This window comes from Trichoplax adhaerens, genomic scaffold (assembly GCF_000150275.1).
Source record: "Trichoplax adhaerens TRIADscaffold_2 genomic scaffold, whole genome shotgun sequence".
Classification (NCBI taxonomy): domain Eukaryota; kingdom Metazoa; phylum Placozoa; class Uniplacotomia; order Trichoplacea; family Trichoplacidae; genus Trichoplax; species Trichoplax adhaerens.
In genome coordinates this window covers 7,769,811-7,792,848 of record NW_002060944.1, presented here as the reverse complement: position 1 = coordinate 7,792,848, position 23,038 = coordinate 7,769,811, and the positions used below count along the sequence as shown (strand labels likewise).

The window sequence follows — 23,038 nt, the reverse complement described above, 5'->3', positions numbered from 1 at the left end:
CTGTATTGCACTACAACACTTGCATATTTGTAACACAACCGATTTGTAATCGATGATACATCTTAATGAATCAAAATCATACATCGAAAATCAATGGAGTCAGTAGATCACGAAAACTGCCATTGACGTACTGTACTTCGAAAGTGAATACACACTATCTCAATCAAGATTGAAAGACTCAAAAATTTCATTTGCTTTGATCGGCGATAAATGTAGAAACGGAAAAGGATACTGCAGCATATCACGTTTGCTAGGTTATTTTACAAACAATTTTAAGCCGTTTATTTAATTTTTCAAATAAAATAAAATGAATGCCAACAAGTCCTGCAGAAAGATCCAATGCGTTACACTATTGAAATAACTGCAGCACAACTCGATGAGTTTTTTATTGATGAAATTTCTGATTGGTACTATTTACAAGAGCAGTGATGCATCAACGGGTAGGTTGATGCGACGCTTCATAGCGCTTAACCTTCACAACGCCTTGGCTAATTATTATTAGATTAAAAAGCATCACTTTTTTTTTCAGGAGCCGCTTATGCAATAAAGTGCTATAGCAGTACACAACTACACATTTTCATTTCATATTTGCAAGAGCAGCGAAAATTCTGCAGCTTACTCCACGAATCTCATTCAAAGTTCTGTGCAACCATAAGGATTAGGATCCAATAATGAATCAGCTAGCGTAAAATGATAGGATTTTGTTGAAAGTCAAGTTCAATTTGCAAGCAATATCAATGAAGTGATTGCCGTAGTCGGCGTAGTGGAAGATGCGATATACTGTACAGTAAGTAGTAAAAGCAACAAACAAGCAGTATGTAGTCAACACGTTGGACCCTCGTCATTTTAACTTCATCTCTTGGTACAATCTTACATTGGGGTCAATTTTCGTCAGCAATCAGAACACAGTTATGACTAGCCAGAGATTTAGAAAGACAACACTATAGGCACGATTGAAAAAAACAACACGGCGGCATATTCTACCACAGTGACGAGTTGAAGAAAAAAACGGCAAACTCGTTACGAACAAAATTGAATTTTAACCATTAGTATACGAGCAATGAATTAACCGGTATCCACATTTTAATCAAAACGAAGGCTAGAATTAATGAATGTACCTAAACACAGCGTCAAGAACTAATCAATCTGCAAAACTTGCCTTTCGAAACAGGTTGAGAGATCAAGCAGATGACGCCAAGAGCGATGCTGACTTCTTTTGTATGATGTGAAAGCTATATACCCGGTCAAAGACTGATACGGGAGTCTGATTGAGAAATTAAAATTGATAGGAAAATGTCTAATGTTTGATTTTTTTCTCCTTTGAAATCTTGTTGTTGTTGTATACTAACTGGGCAACGTTCTTCTAAATTGATTGGAGACCTGGCAATATGAAATGGACTTTGAGAATGAATGAAAAAAAGAGCTTTAAATTGTGGAAATGATATTTTGCATTGACCACCACCAACTCTAACCACTTCTGGTAACGGGTGATGGCGTTAGAATGAGACGATACCAGTAGCGTAAGTGATGTTTTTCTACTTACGGCCAGTTACGGTATTAACTTTAGAATCATTATTACTGAGTCGAAATCAAGATAAAATATTCATACCTTAAAGGCCTTATTTGTGAAAATTAGTTCGATTACTGAAAGGACAAGAGAAAAAAACTTGGCGGCGCATGTGGTACTTGTGACGTCACTAGATTTCAAACAATGTACATTCATTTGCAGTACTGTAGTCACACTGTCACAGACATGGCTGTAAGCACTAGACTTGAGTACGGAACAGCACAGTAAGCAGGACACAGACATAGTACTGTAGAGTACAGTACAGGTACGGTAGTTGGAGGCTTGCTGTACTGTACGGTTACAGTAAAAAGAAAGGAAAAACTTTTTTCTCTTTTTATCTACCTACCGTACAGTATTGTACTGTACCACGAGTCAAGTGTGCTTTGTTTGGCATGTCTAGTACTGTGTACAGTACAGTGCTTTTTCCTGTATTTTACAGTACTGTACTGTACACTGTCGACGGCATTTTTAGACTTCTCTTTTGCTTCACTGTACAGTACTGTACACTGTACACTGTACAAGCCTTTATTGACTTTTATTTGTTTGCTCAGTACGTTTTCCCGCGAAATCATCTTTCGTTCTTCATTGCACGTACAGTACAGTACTGTACGTGCACGGACCTTGACAAGCTAGTCCACAGACAACTAAATTACTTTTCCATCATTTCTATTTATTGCAACAGCATGATGTTGTACACCATAATACTGTAGAGTTTATATTACACGCTATCAATGTAGCATCTTATACTGTACAAAGTCATAGAATGTTAATAATACTATTCCTCATAGTGTGCTACAAGCCCTCATCCACAGGTGCTCTTTCTCTTCAAGTCCACACTAATAATGCTTGAAACGAGCTGTCACTGCTAGTGAGGGTATCAATATTTTTTTCAATACTGTAATTAGATTATAATAATTATATTATTTGCCCTTATCATTATCTACCATCCAAATGCACTTCCCTATTGATAATATAATAAAATCAGGGACTAAAATAATGCAAACATTGTCTAGTGTATGTGTGTGATCGATTAAATCATAAGCAAAGTACCTGATATCTACCTTTTTAGCATCAGATCAATGGTGCAATATTGCGGATCCTTTTGCACAAATTGAAATAGAGTTGAGTCCCCTAGGCGCTGAATTATAAATTACCTTTTGGTAATCTTGTAATCAATGCGGGAAGTACTGTACTGTACACTTTGATCATCTACACTCACAGTGCATACTGTACAGTATAGCACTGCTCCATTACAGTACAGTACAGTAGATGTAAATTTGAAGACATCGATAATATTCTGAGTTAGTTGCAGGGAATAGGGATTAATATTGGACTTGCATAAAAATGCATCGTCCCAATTTGGTTTTACTTGTTGGAATAAAAAACAGGTATATAGCAGTAAGTTGAAAAAGCCTCTGCTTGAATTAGACTTGCAGCAATTCTAGCATAATTTGTTCACATTCGTACATGGATTTGTCAACGTTGCCTATAGTATTACTATGTACCGTACAATATTGAATATGCCGATAAGCGTATAGCGAGTCCATTAGGAGAACACGGTAACTGAAGCTGTAAAGCACCAGACTAAGCTACGTATTAAACCCAGACTTTACTTTGGTGAAAAATCAGCCAATTCATACTTGCAATGTTGCATAGCTAGACTGTATATTATTGAGAATTATACATCGGATTTAAAGAAGCCATTTCTTGAGATTCTTTTGGAGGACGTGGACCGTCGTCAGCACCAACTCCATATTGGATTGGTACTTTCATTGAATTTAGATTTGATAACAAACAACGACATGTAAAGAAGCCTTTTCCTACGGCTACTATGGTATCAATTTTCTCTGGGGCGATAGCATCTAATGATTCTTTAAAAGAGTGAATAAGTTGAGTACAAGATTTGTACGTCTTAGGGCTAAAAAAGTAGGGTGATAACCTCTCTCTTAATTCGGATGCGAAAAAACCAAGCTTGCCAATTTTAGATAGTAAAGCTAAGTATTCCTGTTGAGTCCTGGCTGGCTCTGCACCAACGTACGAGTTCATGACTGTTCAAGACTGAAACTTTTCTAAATGATTTAAAGCGAGTGCTATTCCTAGCATACCGCCGATGGATCATCGGATAAAGGCCAATTTTTTAAGATCCAATATCTCTATAAGTTGCCACGTATCTTCAGCAAGTTGATCTAGAGAAATTTGTGTTTCAGGTCGAGCATCACTTTCTACGTGGCCTCATAAATCAATATTGATACATCGATAGTTTTTGGATAGTTCTTCAATTTGTGAGGCCCACATCTTATGATCCCACATAAAAGTGTGTGAGAAGATGCTTTCCCCTTATCCTGGTAATACATTTCATGTTCTCGGATAACAACTTTCGGCATTTTACTGCTTTTGCATCTGCACTTCAGACATGATGTCCTATGCTACGAATCTGCACAGCTACCGATGTCGAGGTCAGCTCATGCGTTCGCTCGTCAATCGCCATTACAACACGGTCATCATTGACAATATATAACAATAATAATAATAATTAATTATTAATGAATTAATTAATTACAGTATGTTCATTGAACAGCATAACGGTGCCATAGTCTGTCTATCAGTACTGTACAAGGGCGTCCGGAAAGTCTGGACAAATCTAATCTAATTTATTTCTGTACGAAAGATGTGTACAAACTTTATTTCCAAATTTTGTATGCAGGTAAGATCGTGTTCTGGAGATTTTAATATCGCAAACAGCAATGTTCTGAGACGTCTTTCCGGACGCCCTGTACTATCGTTAGACTGTCGGCACCAATTCTGTACAATTACTCATACTGTATCATGTTGTAGCATTACAGACTTTGGACTACTGTACAAGTCCTACAGAACACGGACATACACCGTACAGACATTACAGTGCTTTCTACCATGGGTCTATCTATCGACTAGACTACCGTGGTAGCAGCGCCATTCTCATACAGTTCATATTGTGCCAAGTCTTGAATCATTGTTATTATAAGGAGAACGAACTGCTGGGGCAGTGGCAGTGTGGTCTGCAACCGGTGTAGTACAAATCATCAGAACCCCCGGGTAATCGGTGAGTTTGCATCGAAACAAAGGCCGTCGAAATCGACTTGGTTGAAGTTAAAATCAGATTTGCGACCATCCTTCTAGAAATTCTATCCAAAGTGCAAATTATTTTTATTATAGCAATTGCTTCTTTCCTTTTCTATCCATTGTAAAAAAAAGATGGCTGCTGACGATGATAGACAACATCAAGAAGTTGCATTTCTGTTTTCCATGCGTAAGTCATTTCTCTTGGCTATACAGTACAGTATCTATGTATACTCTACTCTGTGTACTCTGTCAATTCAATAGCCAAGTGATAACGTACTGATACTGCAAGATTTAATAATATCATTTATAAATTATGCTACTGGATGGAGTACTGGAAATGCCCCATTATTAAAATGAAAGTCAATATAAAATGTATCAATATACAGTTATATTAAAATCGCATTCATCATCCTATTTTGATATGCTATCTCCAATCTTGACCATATTAATTAATGACAGACAGCGGCAATTTTTTTTTTCTTCTTTTATAATCATTGCCAAATACTTGTTACGTACCGTATAGTAGCGGAAGCATGAACTCAAATATCTTGAATAATTTCATGTTGAGCATATTAAATAGACCCTGTGATATCTTGTCTACCGACAAGACTAAATATCATCCACTGATATCTACTTGGCTAGAATACTTCTTATTCTGATAATGTGTGATACCCTTGATCTGATTAACGGAGGATAGATTGTACAATTTCTACCAACGTTTGATTATTCAATTAAATCCTATTCATTTTATCCACCAAATTACGAAATTATTTGCACGACCGCCAACAATCCCCACATCACCATGTAAAGAAGCTATCAAAATAGAATGAGCAACATGACATTCTTGGAAGCGTGCATATGCAGTACGCGTACATATATAGTTATATCACAATCTTTGCCAATATTCTGCAGCAAAGATATCTATATACAGACTGTGGTATTAAATGGGTTGCCGGTAGTCAATACTTTTATTATCTTATCAAATTATCACGAGATACTACCAATTGACTACAATGCTAACGACCAACATCATTCATATAGTTTCTAATTTACACAATCGTCATGACATATTCTTACAGAAAGAAAATCATGCCATCACTATAATTATCCATTGCACTGATCAAAGATGTTATTTATTTTGAATTCAATTTTGTATCCTTGAAGAAAAAGTAGCACTCATACCAGAGAGATTGTGCAAATACCGTAGATTGCTAAGATAATGAGTAAAACTGAAATCAATTCGCCGAGCTATCATGAACAGGTTAAATGGCCTTATACTGCTAATATATGATTCAAGTAAATAATTTCTAAGTTATGCACACTTTCATCTGCTGTACGCGTCTATCAGTAATGAAAGTAGATGCACTAGCTTTAAGATTATTTTGCTTATCAACAGTCAATTTATAACAGTACTAATTGGATACTGTAATCTTTGAGCGGAACATAGTTTATATATGAGGTTCTCTTTGTCGGTAACGATAAGACGGGGACGCTAAATATTTTTAAAACGTGTCAATGAATAATTTAATAATATCATATAAGAATAATATATTATTTATATAATATACATTCTGTGCATTAAATACTTTATTTAACCTATTAATGTAAAGCAAGACCAGAATATCATAAATTTGACAAATTAGGACAAATTATCAAGTTTTCCAAGTTAAATGAAATAATCTAGTACACGGAAGATATACGTACACCATTATACCTTCATCGGGATACACCACAGGCTACTTGTCACCAAGGTTATTAGTATGGCGGTAACAGCACTAATTGCAGTGTAGATTAATTAAACAGATTGATCGCTTTAGAATAACTTAATAGTCTCTTACCCTTATTGGAACATTGTAACCTAATCAATAATTAATATTCCCTTAATATTCGAAGAAAAGTAACAAAATGACTATTAGCTGATCGTCTTACTACTTACTCGTGAACGATGGACTGGCACTCAAACAATTTGTAAATGGCCATCAATACAACTTATACTCATTAATCTTTCTTTTCTAACTTAAGCCTACTTGTTAGAAAATCTGGATAGAATAATAAGTAAATTGATCTCCTTTACATTGCCAAATTTTGCGCTCTTCGTTATTAATAGATCACTCAAATCAAGCTCCTCGCTAAATGGGCTTTATATTTTACTGCAACTATTAATTATTAAGCATTAAGCAAGTAGCCTTAAGATCATTCAATTGTGTTACGATATTTTTAATTTCGATATTCAGGTGACTTAATACCAATGGATAATAAATAGATTAAATTGGAGTCAACATATCCCTTGATAGAGCATTATTTTTCATATCTATTAATGTCGATATATTTGCATAGCTTTTGGCTATGGCATGTATGTCTATTTGTAATAATCGCCATCATCAATTTATTACTGTATAAAAGTAGATATGTACATTGTATTGCAATCATGAAATATCAAGGAAAAGAACTTAGTTTTGAAATAGTATTACACAATCGTAGAATTACGTGTATGTTAATTTTATTGACATGTATGGGACACCGATAATAGCGATGTAGTCAATTTACTGTGAAAATAACGCAACATAAACATTCTTATAGGATACGAATATGATACTGTATTTAATCTATGCAAGTCACCGTTAGTACTATCAGGGGTGGGGGATATCATTTCATACACTTTACAATTAATAAAGTGAGCGCTATAACGAGCTTAACGATCAAAATTGCTTATTAAAGCATTTCAGTTAGTTACATTCTTGACTGCTAGTTATAGTTCACAGTTTTAGAATGAAAGCATGTATAAGTGAAGTATCCATATCTTAGCATATCATTTTCCTTAGTAGCTTTACCCTGGCAAGGTTTTCCTATTTAGATTTTAATTTTTTTTTAATTTTTATCCATTAATTTGTTTAATTCAACATTCTTTAGTAGATGTAGCCCATTAATGAGACTACTCCATCAATTTTAAAATCGGAATATGTCTACGGACCATTCGAAAAATTATAAAATGTAGTATAAATGGGGGTATGTCCACCTTTGCCTTTAGCGGCAATTAGATGTAAGCGACCAATTATTTAATTCAAATTATTGTCATTATATATCTTATAATATCCAATATAATAGTGTAGGTCATTGGCAAATAACGATAATCATATAATTCCATTATGATTACATTACTTGTGTAGCATTTAGTTAGTTAAGATCGAAATTCATGCACAACTAGTTAGGATCCAAATTTCTCTTTATCTACTACACTTATTACTTTTACATCTACCAAATATTTACGTGCAACTTTTCATACGGATTAAAATAAGAATTACTGTGCTGCTAGTATCACAAGCCGTAAATACCATGCAAATGAAATTTTCAATTTTCTTGAAATCTCAGATGACAATCATATTATGCTTGATGACGATAGAACATCAACCAAGAGCATCATAGATTGCTCTGTTAAATGTGTAAAATTGAACAAATACCCATTTGCTATTATCTAATATCTACTCGTATGTACAACTCATTGCTCTATAATTACCTAATAATAAGATATTACTCTATGTCAATAGACCCCTTGCAAATTACATCCCTAATACATAAATTGCATCATAAATTTTTTGACGTGTAGACCACTTAACAGATGGTCTAATGTTCTGTCCAATCGAAGTTATATGCAAGCAACAGCATAGAATATGACATATTTATTAATTAATAATGGCTTTACATTAACATTAGACTACGCCAACGAGAGGACTTTAATTAATTATTGGTGAATAAATAGAATTACGCGTATCAACGAATGCGATTCTTAAAGGGAAAATAAAGACGCGATTTATTATGTTAATAAAAAATTTTTTAAATAAAGAACCTTAATCATCATTATTACATGATTTGTTTATACTTTACTTTTTATGGAAAAAGGAGTGATCAATTAACCCTGCACAAGTACGGTATATTCTTATCGTGACGATCTCAATATCATCGTTTTGCCTTACAATGATGGACGACAACTTGATCAAAATTTGCCCTATTAGTGAGAGATCTATGATGATACAGTATAAAAAAAATAGACTAATATAATTATATTAATTATTAGCTGTCTAAATATATTACCCTTCTACTATTTTTATTGCAATAACTTCATTGATAACTTACTACGATATTCTCCTATTTATCAATCACTGCGACATGTGAATCAAAGGCTGCAGTTATAAATTGTCTAAAAGACAATGTTATAAATTTTGAATAGGCTATATCCCAATTCATTATTATCATTACTGTCCTGAAGAAAGAAAATCCAAATCTACTTTAGATGCTGAAATATCATTTTGGCTAAGATCTTAAAAGATTTTTTTCACTTTAAAGCTATTTGAACCTTATTTAGATAATATAATATTGAAAAACATCGAAACGCAATAGTAACAACTTTAAAGTATCCAATATATAGTAAATTACTTAATATCACAATCAACATTAGCAAAGTTGATGTATTTATTAATTAATTAATAAATACAAGACTGCTGTACCGGCACTAGTATACAGTACACTTGAAAAATTATTATTTCGCGAAATTCACCTGGAATTTATAAGATGGACGGGTACAGTTTTTAAACTTTAGTGATACTCAGTATAAATATTAAAATTTATAAAGTCAGAGGATTCAACTTTTAAGCTGTATATGACTTGTTTAATTCGTCAGACATTTCTTTCACCCTCACTAAATGCGATGTTCGTAATTCTAATCGTAAAACTTGTAAATCATACTTTAAATTAACCCCCTAACACTTGATATCATGACTCATGACTTTAAATGAAAAAATTGCCGCGTTACTAAACTATAAATCGTTCCTATTTAAATGTCTCCAAAAGCAGTCATCAATCATGGTCTAGCTGTTATACCATTATAATAAAGATTATATACTAAAACCGACAACTAATCGTAATTAGCAATAGCTAGATACTGAAACACGTTTTTAATTGCTTATTTCACCGATTTAGTATCTATCTCAGCCATTCATGATAGTTTTCTATTAAAATAAATAACATGAACTTTTTTCATTCGATGTTAACATAGTTGATCGTGGACCTAATAAACGGCGCATTAAGCCGGTAGAAAAGCACATCATTGATGTTCCTATAATTGAAGATGATAGCGAAGACGATAAAGATTACCAATTTGAAGATGATGGTGAATCTCTATTATACGATTTAAATCTATCAGCATCAATTTGACGCTAACAGTCAATCATTTCTTAACTATAGTGCAAAATACTTCCAAAACTATCGCTACCGATAGCGATGGCAGCGATGATAATGAACTTTCACCTGCTAATAACGGTATCAACGTCAATGTTGATGATGATGATGATGATGACGACGAAGACGATGAAGATTATATCGAAAGTGAAGAACCATCATCGACCACTGATAGTAGTAATGATTCTGATGGTAGCTCTTCTCAAGAAGACAATAATAGTCACGATTCTGTAGATAAAAGCGATGTAGATATTTATGATGATAAAGTAAGTGTAACTTGCCTCTATAGAATAAAACTGTCTTTACAATACCTGATGGATTTGATACTGAAGCTCGATTCTGCTTATGTCACAATAGCCAATTAACGAAATGCATGGAAAGAGTACTACAAACATAAGTTCAGCTAAGAATATTGCAAAATCTAACTCATTTATTGTTCGTTCCAAGCCTATATGCCTTATATGTCTCAGTAATAGGTTAGCATCTATCAATTATATGTATTTTCATCAAATTATAAGATCGCACAACTCTAATTACGCCTATTTTTAATCATTCAATTTCAGCGAAGACTCCGGAGAAATTATTGAATGCGATAAATGTGGTATATCAGTCCACGAAGGTACGATATTATACTAAATATCTATAACCTTCAAGTTACAAGTTCATTTTCATCTATAGTATAATTGATTTCACTTATAGGCTGTTACGGCGTTGAAGATGAATCTGTATTAGATGATGATCCTACAGAAACTACCGAGCCATGGTTTTGTGATTGTTGTCTAGACGATAATAACGCTAGGGTTAGGCATCCGACCTAAAATTAATAAAGTTTCGTCATTTAATTTTAAGAAAAGATTTTTATTGTTATCCTAATAGGATTGCGAACTATGCCCAAATCACGGTGGTATACTTAAACAAACCGATACTGGAAGGTAAATGCTTGCTACTCAACTTCCGAGGACTGCTAAGAATGATAAATATGCCACACAATAGACATCATCTGATTTCTACATTTACATAAAATGTATTCTGAATGCCAAAGTTCTGCTAGTCTACGCTGATGGATTTTTCATATGCTATAGATGGGTCCATTTAGTATGCGCCTTGTATACTGCTGGTGTAGCATTTGGTGACGTGGATAAATTGAAGCCAGTAATTCTTTCCGAAATTTCGTCCGAAAAATGGAAGAATCGGGTAAATTTTAAATAAAAATTATTAGACGAAACTGCACGCTTTAACGTGTATAAACTTGGAAGTTCATTTCCGTGAATTGAGAGTTAATGTGAAATTCTATAAACTACCCAGAAGTATGATAATATATGTATTCACTGTTCAGGAGTGCTACATCTGTGAAGATCAACGCTTCGCTAAAACTGGCATCTGTATTTCGTGTGATGCTGGATTGTGTAAAACCTATTTTCACGTAACTTGGTAAGTTGAATTGATAAAATTCCTTTCATAATGGTGCATCAAATAATAAACGTTAATGCTGTTATTATTAGTAGCTAATATACTGACAGAGTCATTCTTTATTAACTATTAGTGCACAACGCAATGGTCTTCTTCTTCAAGAAACTAGCGAACAGGTAATAGTATTTCTCCGAATGGATGCAATATGTATGATATAATTATTGAGATTTCAATTTCTTATTTACCGTATCAGGAAGTTGCAGATCCATTTTTTGCCTATTGTAAATTACATTGTGATAAAGAATTAGCAAGAAAGCAGGTAAAGTTGCTTCGAGCTCTTAATACTATGGAAAAAGGTAACTCTTTCCAATTTATTCTTCCTTCTTCCATCAGAAAAGAAATTGGTTAGCTAGTCGAAGTTTATTTATGCAAACATCACCGTTGAAAAAATTTCTAGAAGATGTCAGTATGACTTATTTAAGTTAGCATTCTAAATCGGTTAACTAAATTTAGCATCGATATTTGATATGTATTGTAGAAACGACTCCAAAAATGTTTTGAACGCGCTAAAGAGAAATATTCCAATTATAGAAAAAGTCTTCCTAAGCCTATAAGTAAGTATTGAATACCTTATGAATAGTAAGAGTAACCCATTCAAACTTAATATATTTTCACTATGTATTACCAATAGCTTATACCGAATTTGAAGCACGAGATTTATGTACAAGCCCACCAGGTATTTGTACATTCTAAAATATCTTGTAGAAACATTAAATATTTTACTGATGATCAGAAAATTTTCTCCGATTAAAAATGATATAATCTTCCCTGTACAGCTTGTCGAAAATTGCATACTAAAGCAGACTTGATGGGAATTGCTCCACAGGTACAACACTTACTTTACGCTACGAAACTGAAATTGTATGTTCTTTACATCGTATAATAAGCTAATCTCAATTTAACTTTACAGAGTAATATTATCGATAGTGCGATTGAAAGCATAAAATCAGTCCGACGTAGATGGAGTATTGTACCATCCTTCACTTGCGAATTTGTGTGCTACTACTTTGGTAAGAAATTCATTCAATCGCTGCAGTCCTATTCTGCGATGCCAATTAAAATTGTATATTTATGATGTTGTATTACTAGAACGTAAATCAAGAGTTGCATTTCTGAAAGAAAATATTAATACTTTGAAAAAGAAGCAAATAGAACTTCTACGAACGGAAAGCAAATACTTAAAAGAATTAGAAAGTGTAATTATTGAGTTAATTACTTTATTTTAATTTTTATTTCAGTAACATGTCTGCAACATCTTCTATCAAATTTAATTAATATATGTAAATCACTATATTACATTTAGCTTAAAGCTCAATCTAAAACTTATGAAGACGAAAGACAGTCACGTATGGAAGCTTTAAAGCAGCTTTTACAAATTGTAAATAAAATATCCGATAAGGTATCAAGAAAGCACTTTCTTCACTATACTCTTTATTGCATTCTCTTTCACTTCTGTAGCATATCAAACAATTTCATGTTGATGAACTTATTTTGTTTGTATTCAGCCATTTCGACTTCCCGAATCTTTACAAGATTCCCTAGTTGCTGAGAACAATAAGCGCGAAAGTAAAGATACTAAGATGAGGTATTTGTTAACCTTATCCCTCATTTTTTAGAATTGTTAGCACTATGGCTAAGTAGTCAAATTTTCTTATAAAATACACTTTATCTTATAACCTTTCTCTTGAATAATTTGTTTAGCTGTTCCTGCTTATCCAATTCTTTCGCACAAATTTTTTATAACTCCCACAATCATATATACTGAAATCTTACAAATTAAATGATCACACTTGTATTGTTTAGATGTGCAATATGCGGACTTCCAGATAGTGAATATTCTATGGCGCTTTGTGACACGTGTCGTAAATACTATCATTTGGCGTGTTTATCGCCGCCTTTAATGAAAATGCCCAGGAAAACAGCTAAATTTGGCTGGTAAGCATCAAATTCAGATTCTGCTTACTAGATGATGCTAAGTAAAGTATAACGAAAAACTAACTTCTTCACATTAAGGCAATGTTCCGATTGCGTAAAAAGTGACGATAGCGATGATGAAGCTCTGATGATTACCAACGTAAATTCTCCTAGACAAATGAGATCAAACAGAAAACCAACGGTAGTTTTCACACCACAAAATATATGGAAAGTAAGCTTAGATTTTAGATTTCATATTACTCTCTTGTTTATATAAATAGTCAAATGATTAGCAAGTAAAACAAGGTTTTCAACTAATGCACATAACTTGACTACTATTTAGCGTCCAAGCTCTGATAGGAAGAGAGGTTGGCCAGCTGGTAAAAAAAGAAAACTTGCGATAAATAATGAAAAGGTATCCTTGTAACTCTTTCTATCAAAGTATTTAAACAATCATTTCTTTCAGATTACCATGTAACTGTTAAATATTCTACGTGTTGCATACGTACATGCACTGACCTCCATATGTTATTGTAGAGTGGTAATGAACATTTACCGAAGGTAATTAAAACAGAGGAGTCAACTGACATGGATAACTGTAATTATCAAATTAAAATAGATTCTCTTTAATTTTTTCCATTGAAAAACTATTTTACTAACAATAGTACAAAGAAATAGTAATTTTTTTCAAAATTTTATACTTCGAAATCAAATTTTGATACATAGTATTTGCATTCCATGAGAAACTATAATCTAGAATTTAGAATTTTTTGCCTTTTTTATTATTTAATATCTGTACTTATTCCTTGTGAGATATAGTTCCCTAAATAGCAATACATTGAAATTTATTATAACTTTATCTATCACTAATGCGCTTGCTTTTTCACTTTAAGTATAAAAATTCATATCTTAACATTAAGATTTATTGTTATAATGTAGTTTATTTATTCGATTTCTGTATCTTTGATCTCATGTATTGTATTCTTGATTGAAAACATTAAAACTTATATTTTCTTGATGAAAATCCAGCTTTCTTACTCTAATAAAGATCTGTTAAAAGTGATCGTCTCAAACCTGTAATTGACGTAGTTCGATACATTCCTGACTTGGATACGAATTTATAAGTAAATTTGACGGCACAATTTCATACACTAACATCAATATTTATGTAATCGGTCGTTGCCTATACAATGTGATTATACCGGCAATAATAAAACGTTAATTAAGAATTTTTTCATTTCATAGCTACTAGTTAAAAAAAATTCTAACCAGAATATAATGTTAGATAATAGTTGACACTCTAACGTTCTTAAGCGTTAGAAATTACAAGAAAATATAAATTTAAAACGAAAGTAGTGTTATTGATATGATATTAGGTAAATAATATTACATTGAGAAAGCTAAAAATTTTATACCTTGATAATAATCAGTAAGTACAATAATAAAGATCTACCATAGAATTTTTATATCGAGCACACTTATTATACATACGCCTTATTACTTGTATGAATACAGCAATTCCTTCATAACAACAAAATAACGATGCAAAGTAACTCTTAGACTATTGCAATAATCAACTTAGTATAATATTACAGATGTAATGAAAGTGCAAAGCTGTGAACAGAACAATACAATAGCAGGTAGATTATAGACTATTACTATCAATAACCAATCTACCAAATGCGAATTTCAAGTTTAATCGTAGGGCAGGTATTACCGGTGGCAAATTTCGCTAACAGATCTTGGTATTCAACAGCAATTTACACGATTGAAAGCATCTTTGCATTAGTTTTAAGCATTATGTTCACTTTCATTATCATTACGATTTGATTCTTTTTCTGGCGTATCATCAGTAACGTGATGTGTTTCAGTTTCACTTGGGGGATTATTCGTTGAAACTATAACATCATCAGTAACGTGATGCGTTTCAGTTTCATTTGGAGGATTATTCGTTGAAGCTGTAACATCATCAGTAATGTGATGCGTTTCAGTTTCATTTGGAGGATTATTTGTTGAAACTGTAATATAATATCGCAAGTATTAGAGGTGTAATGACAATTAATTCTGACATGATTACAACAATATTTTAACTTCATAATAGATTTTATTAGCATTTACTAATTTACTTAGCTATATCACATTGCATATCTACAAGAAATCACTTAACTATTGATTTTACAAAATGACTACATTTTATTATCTACCTTGATTATCAAGCTGATTATGATCTAGTTCATTCAAACTTTCCTTCGACGAATAGTTATGTTGATTCATTTGAAATGAATCTTCCGAATAGTTATCATTTTGGTTATAGTCTTGCAACTCTTCTGCCGGTGGAATTCGATAATCTTGCGTATAAGGAGGTTGTTGAGGTTGAGGATTGTAGACATCTGCGTGATATTCCCCGCTTATTTGCTGCGGTATGCTTTGTCTAGAAACGTTATTTCCAGTAAGGTTTTTATAATAGTTCCTTATAAAGAAAATAGCAAATGTGGGTCAATTTTTTAAAAATTATTATAATTGTATCACGACGATAATAAATATATGATAAAATATAATGCGCTCTCTTAAATTCTGTTAGTCAATTTACAATTCCTCTTGCAATTCATCAATTAATTCTTCCATTTCTCGCTTTTCTTCCGTTGCTTTCTTCTCTATGGTGGTTAATCTATCCATTAACCTCACTTGTTGTGATACAGCTTCCTTAATTTTACTATCTTTCTGTCTCAATATTTCCTCTAAATAGTTCTAAATATCAACAATTACAATATTTTACCTAAAAGATATATGTTTAATTTCATGAATGATATCTAATACTAGTACTATACCTTTTGCTCTGACATTCTCAGATATTTCTTCTCTAAATCATCCAATTTGGCTTTCAACTGTTTCTCTATGACATCCGATTGTTTCTTACCCTCACTTTCGGACACAGTAGTAACTTGTGCAGAAAGAGTAACTCTTTCATAATCGTTGGAGGCTCCAGAATTTGAACTACATGGCGAAATGGCAAGAATGTAAATAAAAATGTGAGTTTTTAAAACAACGCAAGCGCTACTTGCTAGTGACTTTTAATGATTATTAACCGAGAAAGCTCAAAGGTCATTATTTTAATGTAGGCCATACTTACTTTTCCTTGAAGGTTAAATATGGAATATAATTGATCTCTAATGTATTTTGCAAATCTAAGTCTGTATTCTTAAGGAATAAGCTAAAGAGTGTTTAGAAATTTAAAACCTTAATTCAAATAATTTTTAAACAAACCTTAAATAATTATTACTATATAGAATGAAGTAAACAATATGTTACGTTTTCTTATACACAAACTGTAATCACTACCGACGAGTAATACTTTCAGTATGCCACTTTATAGCTAAGATCATAAAGTAGTAAGAAAGAAAGCTTACGTAAAATCAACAGTTTTCAATGAGTTAAAATAGCCAATAAGTACGGTACCATCTTCAGTTAGTATTATTGCATCATCGTGGTAGTGTAACCTGTTATTTTATAAAATATACGGATTGGCAAGAATTTAGGAGTGCATCAATGGTTACGTTAGATTCATGCGAGCACACTGATAAAGTGTAAATATCTTAAAAACAGGTTAAGCAGATTTTATAATCAAGAAAAATTATTTACGAAGTATTAGGTTGCATCGAAATGTTGTAAATCTTGTAGAAACAAGTTATTAATTATACAGTACGTATATTATACGAGATTACATAAGGTAGCCATTACGAATATTTTTATGGGTTTTAATTAATGTAAGAGTATGTAATCAAAAAGTTTATACATTTCGCTAGTTTTACCTCGTTAGATAATTATTTTGTACAGCTGTTGCTAAGTATTCTGATAATCTTTTCTCCATCAGTGCCATTCTAATCCAAGCCCTTACCTAAGAAAAAATTAGCGTCATCGTTATTAACAAATTACCAAAATAGTATAAGTTATAATATACTACATACGAAGAATTGAAGTACTAAAGCTACTAGTCCATCTTGTCGTATGGTATCTCATTTCATCGCCTTTCAAAGTGATAGCTGACTAGTATGCAGTATAAAGTCTTCAAAGTAAATCGATACATCTGCTATTTCGATAAATTACTGGCAGAAAAGTGGCTGGTCATTCTTTACTAATAATACACGCTATTGCTACCGTATAATCTGTTGAGTGTATAATGAATCCTTATTTATTAATGAACCTGATCGTACAATCAATAATTGAAATTTACGTTTTTTTAATGAAAATCATCAATAATCAATAGATTATAGTTGATCATTTTTTGTGTTTACGAATTACCTTTCCTTTCGGTGTTTTTGGATTGGACATTTGTGAGATACTAGCAATACAATTTTGCGGTATTCCCTTACATGCATCTCTTATATAATTCCAAAATGTAATGCTGGTATCGTGCATTGCCCAAGGTTTAACACCTATAAAAGAAGCAGTAGCATTGTTAATAATTTTACAATCTTTGTCATTGGCCCGGTGTACAGAATAAAGGGAAATTTAAAATTTGCCTGTGATACTTGACAATTGTTAAGATATGTAAGACTATTTTAATAAGGACATTGTGCACGCTTATTATCATCTACTTCAATTTGAGTCCTTCATTTCTTCACAAGTACCGCAATTACGCTGTCATGATGCATGTATAAAATCAAAGCGCATATAACCGTATCATAGTCACAGTTTATTTGATTGTAATCTAAAATTAATTGCGGAGCTGTTGTCACTTGCCCATTATGTGATTGATCATTAATAACAGCATTTTGATTACCTTTTAGTCCTAGTGTTAACATCTGTTCCACTGCGACACAAAAATTTTGTAATTCTGTGCTACTATCATCAATTGATCCAAGGGCTGCTTTACTGAGGATGCTTTTAACTCCTAATCTGTGAATAACAACAACCGTTGGTGAAGAATATACTATTTTAGTCACTTATATCTACTTCTAGGAAAGTTACACCGTCATTTATCCATCTTGACAAAGAGCAACAGAGTGCGAGAAGTATTGATTATCATTCTACAGCAATGTTATTATCCCTTCCTTAGGAGTAAATGGTTCCAAAAAACAAACTATGAAGCAAATTGGAAAGAACTACTTTGGACTAGATGAAAACACTTGCTATCCTATCTGGGCTTATTTAGCTACTTACAAGACAGAAGACTGATATCTTGATCTGATTATATACAATATATTGATTATTGTTATTAGGACTAAGTTATTGACTGAAAGTAATGTATCCTATTGCATTCTTTGGTGATGTATTTTCTATCGAATTGATAATATACGCGTAGTTTGTTTTTTTTTCAATTGTTGAGTCTAGAAATAATTGGGTGCAAAATCGTGACAGATCTATCCAGTCATTATGATGGCGCTTTTATTGAATTGCTGTTCTGAAGGTGTTATTGATGTAGGAGAATACCACGCGAATGACGAAATCTAGCTATGTTGAAACTACGACATGTATTTTCTATCGAATTGATAATAAACGCGTAGTTTTTTTTTTCAACTGTTGAGTCTAGAAATAATTGGGGTGCAAAATCGTGATAGATCTATCCAGTCATTATGATGGCGCTTTTATTGAATTGCTGTTCTGAAGGTGTCATTAATGTAGGAGAATACCACGCGAATGACGAAATCTAGCAATGTTGAAACTACGACATGTTATTCCATCTCTGGGCTATCCTATACAATAGTATCTGTTAATGAATTAATTGCTCTTCCATTACGAAGGGTGAAAATAATTAGCCATTGGTGATATGATATCTATTCAATTGGATTGACTTCATTAGTCTCTCCATGTTGATGATACACGACGCAGTGATGTCAATTGATAGGGTTGGATGTTAATGAAGTTAACGCCAATCACGCTCACCATTGGTGGATCGCTACGACGTACTCTTGCATAAATTTATAGCTCGTTTATAGTTTAAATAGGAATCCATTACCCTTTCCATCTCCAAGATTGGAAATAATTGATCCAATGTTGGTGAATCGATCCATCATGATAGACGTTATCTATTTTATCTAACGTCGATGAAAAGTGGATACTGTAGGAGATAGTGATGTCATGGTGCTAATGAAGTTAGCGTCGTATACAGTACGATCCATGTATCTTTTTACTTCCACGTACTGTTACTGACTTACTTGCATAATTCCACAACGTTTTTCTTCCTTGTTTCATATCCGACTTTATAGTAATAGACCCTTTTAGCCGATGTAGACATTTTGATTGGCAGTATGGTTGAAAGCAATGCTGTTATTTTGAGGCTGTTGAAAATAGAAAATGTCTGTCTGAACGATGCTGTCCCACGATTTTGTCAACAGTTCAGATACGGTACAGTATCGTAGAGTAGAAATCAATACAGTACAGTACCGTACTATACTGTCCTGTACTGCGCACTCGCGTTATAAAACTTGGCTCCCAAAATATTCTAGGATCTCTACCTACAGTACTATACTGTGCTACCGTGTACTGTACTGTAGTGTACAGTACTGTAGCCCTGGATCGGCAGTCTTGCAGTATGAAGCCACCACGGATGATACGTTGACCGGTTGACGCTTATAACAATTGGTGACTCCCCAACGCTGCAACATACTTGTACTCTACTGCTGTTGGAACGCATTAACGCCGCTGTTGACCGCCATATTGACTAATTTCCTCTCCTTTTCAAGATGGTCTCTCTTTTAAACATACGTCACGTTGGTGCTAAACATCCAGGAGTAAGTAATGTCTATTTTAATCATCAAACTCCATCAAGAGTAGATAGTTTAATGTCAAGTGAAAGATGTAACATAGTCATAAAAAACTGTGGAAAATCACATTGCACTTTCCGGACAATGCCCATCTTCTGTTGATACTGTACTGGACTGTGTGTTTTTTTCATCGTAACCGATCGGAAAAGGCATCACTTTGCAGTCATGCGCTGGCAGTAGGTAGCAATGTCTAGTATTACTTGAAGAAGTAACATAAAACCAACACCTTTGAATCATTTCCTACACTGTAGTCCAATTTTTCCACTCTATTTTATATACTCGTGCATTTTTCGAAAAATTTGTAGCTACAGATCTTTTAAAAACACCCACTGGGACATGATAATCCACCATCCAGATACAGTCACAGTATAGACACACGCACGTACGCACGCATGCACCCTGTATAGCCACCCCTCCAAAAAAAATCCAATGTAACCAATGTAAGGAATTAGCAGTATTCGTCAAGTAAATCAATTGAATCAGTTAATATGTAGCGATCAATATAATAAATGCAATAGATTATACAGCATTTCAGATATAGGATGTGTAGGTAAATTAGGTGAATCGTTTTAATGGGTGCGAAGCATTTGAAACGTAAAACAAACATGTACCGGTTTTAGCAAGGAATCCAATAATTTCTTATTTCCACTCGATCAATTTTGACACTGGACGTAATCTAATTCAATGAAACCGCCTCCATTAACTGATTCTTTTTTGAAATTGTTTAAAACAGTTAATCCCACTGTTTGTAATCATCGGAATTGGCGTCGCCGGTGCTGGCTATTACACTTTCAGACTTGCCACTCATACAACCGATGTTGTGTAAGTAGAATGGATAATGTCAAGTCGATTGCTTACAAATCACTATAAAAGATTTCAATGAATTATTGATGCCTTGCTCCTATCGCATCTTTATATAATGTACACTACCTTCGTCTATTTCTTAACGGTAATTATACTATACCATATTTACAGACGTTTATCTTAGTTGAATAACTGGTTGAAATGGAATTTATAGTAATTGCTGATTTGTTAAATTGATGCAATACGGTACTGTACAGCTTTTGTATATACAATATTGGTATGATTTCACCAACAGCTAGTACGTATGGTGTGTTGCTACTTGCCAATCTATTATGAAAAGCTTCTTTAAATCATTGGTTGAATTTTTCAAATTTTATAAATTGATATTAATTGCGATTTATTCTTGAAACATATTTCTAGCTGGAATCGTAAGAAGAATCCCTATCCTTGGCTAGAGGTCGGTCCCAATGAAAATACAAAGGTAAGAATGCTAACTTGCTATAGTGTCTACCTACGATATCTTATGGCAACATGACTGCGTATTTATTTGCTAAAATGAGTAATACGAGAATTTGCGTTTATTCTATAACCTTCGCTAATATATCTTCTGTCATTTCTATCCTATGCCAATAATTTGCTCTTGTTCTGTATTGATCGACATGAATCTGGCGTGTCTATTGACTATTATTCTCTGATGCATTATTCGCAAACTCTAGTTTGTGGTGGTTGATAGGAAAGAATTTGTGAAAGCAAACACTGACAGACAGTCTGAACGCCCAGAATTCTAAAGAAGATGACAGATTCAATGAATAAAATCTCGTCAACATGGAGTATACTGTACTGTAATTTATTATCAGGTATACAGTATTAGCATAGACGCAAGTTTCTATATCACAAGAAAACAGTTTACATTTAGCTGTAATTGTGCATCGCACTGAATGATGATCGTGAGTAATTGCAGATAATTTTGCTAGGATACTTTTTATCTGTGATCATTTAAGATCTTACAATATAGCGTTAAAAGATTGTCCTTGTGCGCTTTTCTTATGCTTATACAATAAAAAACATTCTACTGTATCTGTCCTGAAATTTGGTAGAAGCTGCTAAGTGGGCTATTTACTTCCAAAATCACTTTGACACTGAAACTTTGAATACTGGTTCTTCAAGTATCGACAATAACAGTCTATAGTACAGTAATTCTTATGACACTGTATCACTAGTAAAAGTATTACGGTACATTGTATCACTTGGAACGCATCCAGATCATATCTTGGGTGTTATTGAATTCGGTTGAGACAAACTAGTATTTTTCGATCATCGATAAACCAATTCTAATTGATAATTAGTACAGTTGGCGTCTGGACCTGTAAAATGTTTTACATGTTCATGATAGGTATATATGCAGGGAAATTGGATGTTCATTATGCGTAGTGTTGCTGTTATCCAATTAGAGGATTAATAACACCCATAAGTTGTCCATCCGATCCCCTTTTATCCTGCTTCTTGACTAGAGAATAATCGAAAATTACAGTACTACCTTGGCACTACTGAAGTGTGATAGCTCTTTTAACTTTTACCACTTAGTATATGACTAGTATTGATTGATATTCACCCCCAAATTGGTATATTTTCTAGTAAGATACTAGATTCAAGTTGTAAAACTACTGAGACTTGGCTTACTGTAGCGCAGTACGTTGTAAAACTGCATTGGTATTTTGCAGCAAGGATATACACTGTACAGTATTGTCTTTTTCTACAGTCTATTAAGCAAACAGTCTACAGTACAATGCACAGTTTTGACAGTAGTTCGGAATGTACAGTACTGTACATTGTACGTGTTACTGTATGGACGGCAGGACAGCACGATGAATCCGAGATAGATGATTAACATAGTACTTGTGTAATATGCCTGCATGAACGATCCTACTATATTGTACAAATGAAAAATAAATAAACAATTCTACGTCGAAATTAACGGGACATCTTCAGTAATATCAGGCATTAGAGCATCCAATTCTTCTAAAAATTGAGTATTAGCGGTCATGATACTATTGCCATGGTTGAAAGGGGATTGTGGGGACCTGTCATTCAATTCTCGACTTGTTAATTAATTCAACAGCGATAATACTACTATACAGTACTCTACTTGCTTTAATTTATCTCACCGATTGATATTCGTTTCTAG

General features: G+C 33.3%; 3 protein-coding genes across 3 annotated transcripts; 1 reads left to right on the top strand and 2 right to left on the bottom strand.

Annotated features, from left to right (window-relative positions):
• Positions 1-3,235: 3,235 nt before the first annotated feature.
• Positions 3,236-3,613, bottom strand: TRIADDRAFT_53786 (uncharacterized protein; the record flags this gene model as incomplete). The annotated part of the gene is made up of 1 exon (XM_002109562.1): positions 3,236-3,613. The coding sequence occupies one exon, from the start codon at positions 3,611-3,613 to the stop codon at positions 3,236-3,238; it is 378 nt and encodes a 125-aa protein (XP_002109598.1).
• A 4,056-nt stretch (positions 3,614-7,669) lies between these two features.
• TRIADDRAFT_53785 (uncharacterized protein) lies at positions 7,670-14,718 on the top strand (the record flags this gene model as incomplete). Its single annotated transcript, XM_002110094.1, has 24 exons — positions 7,670-7,709; positions 9,720-9,833; positions 9,908-9,990; positions 10,259-10,377; positions 10,465-10,520; positions 10,601-10,701; positions 10,778-10,833; positions 10,984-11,095; positions 11,238-11,332; positions 11,445-11,487; positions 11,565-11,630; positions 11,705-11,773; positions 11,850-11,925; positions 12,003-12,047; positions 12,148-12,197; positions 12,282-12,381; positions 12,461-12,567; positions 12,675-12,770; positions 12,877-12,956; positions 13,175-13,306; positions 13,385-13,517; positions 13,629-13,700; positions 13,823-13,846; positions 14,662-14,718. 24 exons carry the CDS (start codon positions 7,670-7,672, stop codon positions 14,716-14,718), a joined length of 1,926 nt encoding a protein of 641 aa, XP_002110130.1.
• Positions 14,719-15,076: 358 nt separating this feature from the next.
• Positions 15,077-19,520, bottom strand: TRIADDRAFT_53784 (uncharacterized protein; the record flags this gene model as incomplete). Its single annotated transcript, XM_002109561.1, has 10 exons — positions 15,077-15,303; positions 15,490-15,755; positions 15,876-16,033; positions 16,114-16,279; positions 16,416-16,496; positions 16,693-16,782; positions 17,095-17,180; positions 17,585-17,718; positions 18,066-18,181; positions 19,441-19,520. The coding sequence occupies 10 exons, from the start codon at positions 19,518-19,520 to the stop codon at positions 15,077-15,079; spliced, it is 1,404 nt and encodes a 467-aa protein (XP_002109597.1).
• Between the last annotated feature and the right edge of the window lie 3,518 nt (positions 19,521-23,038).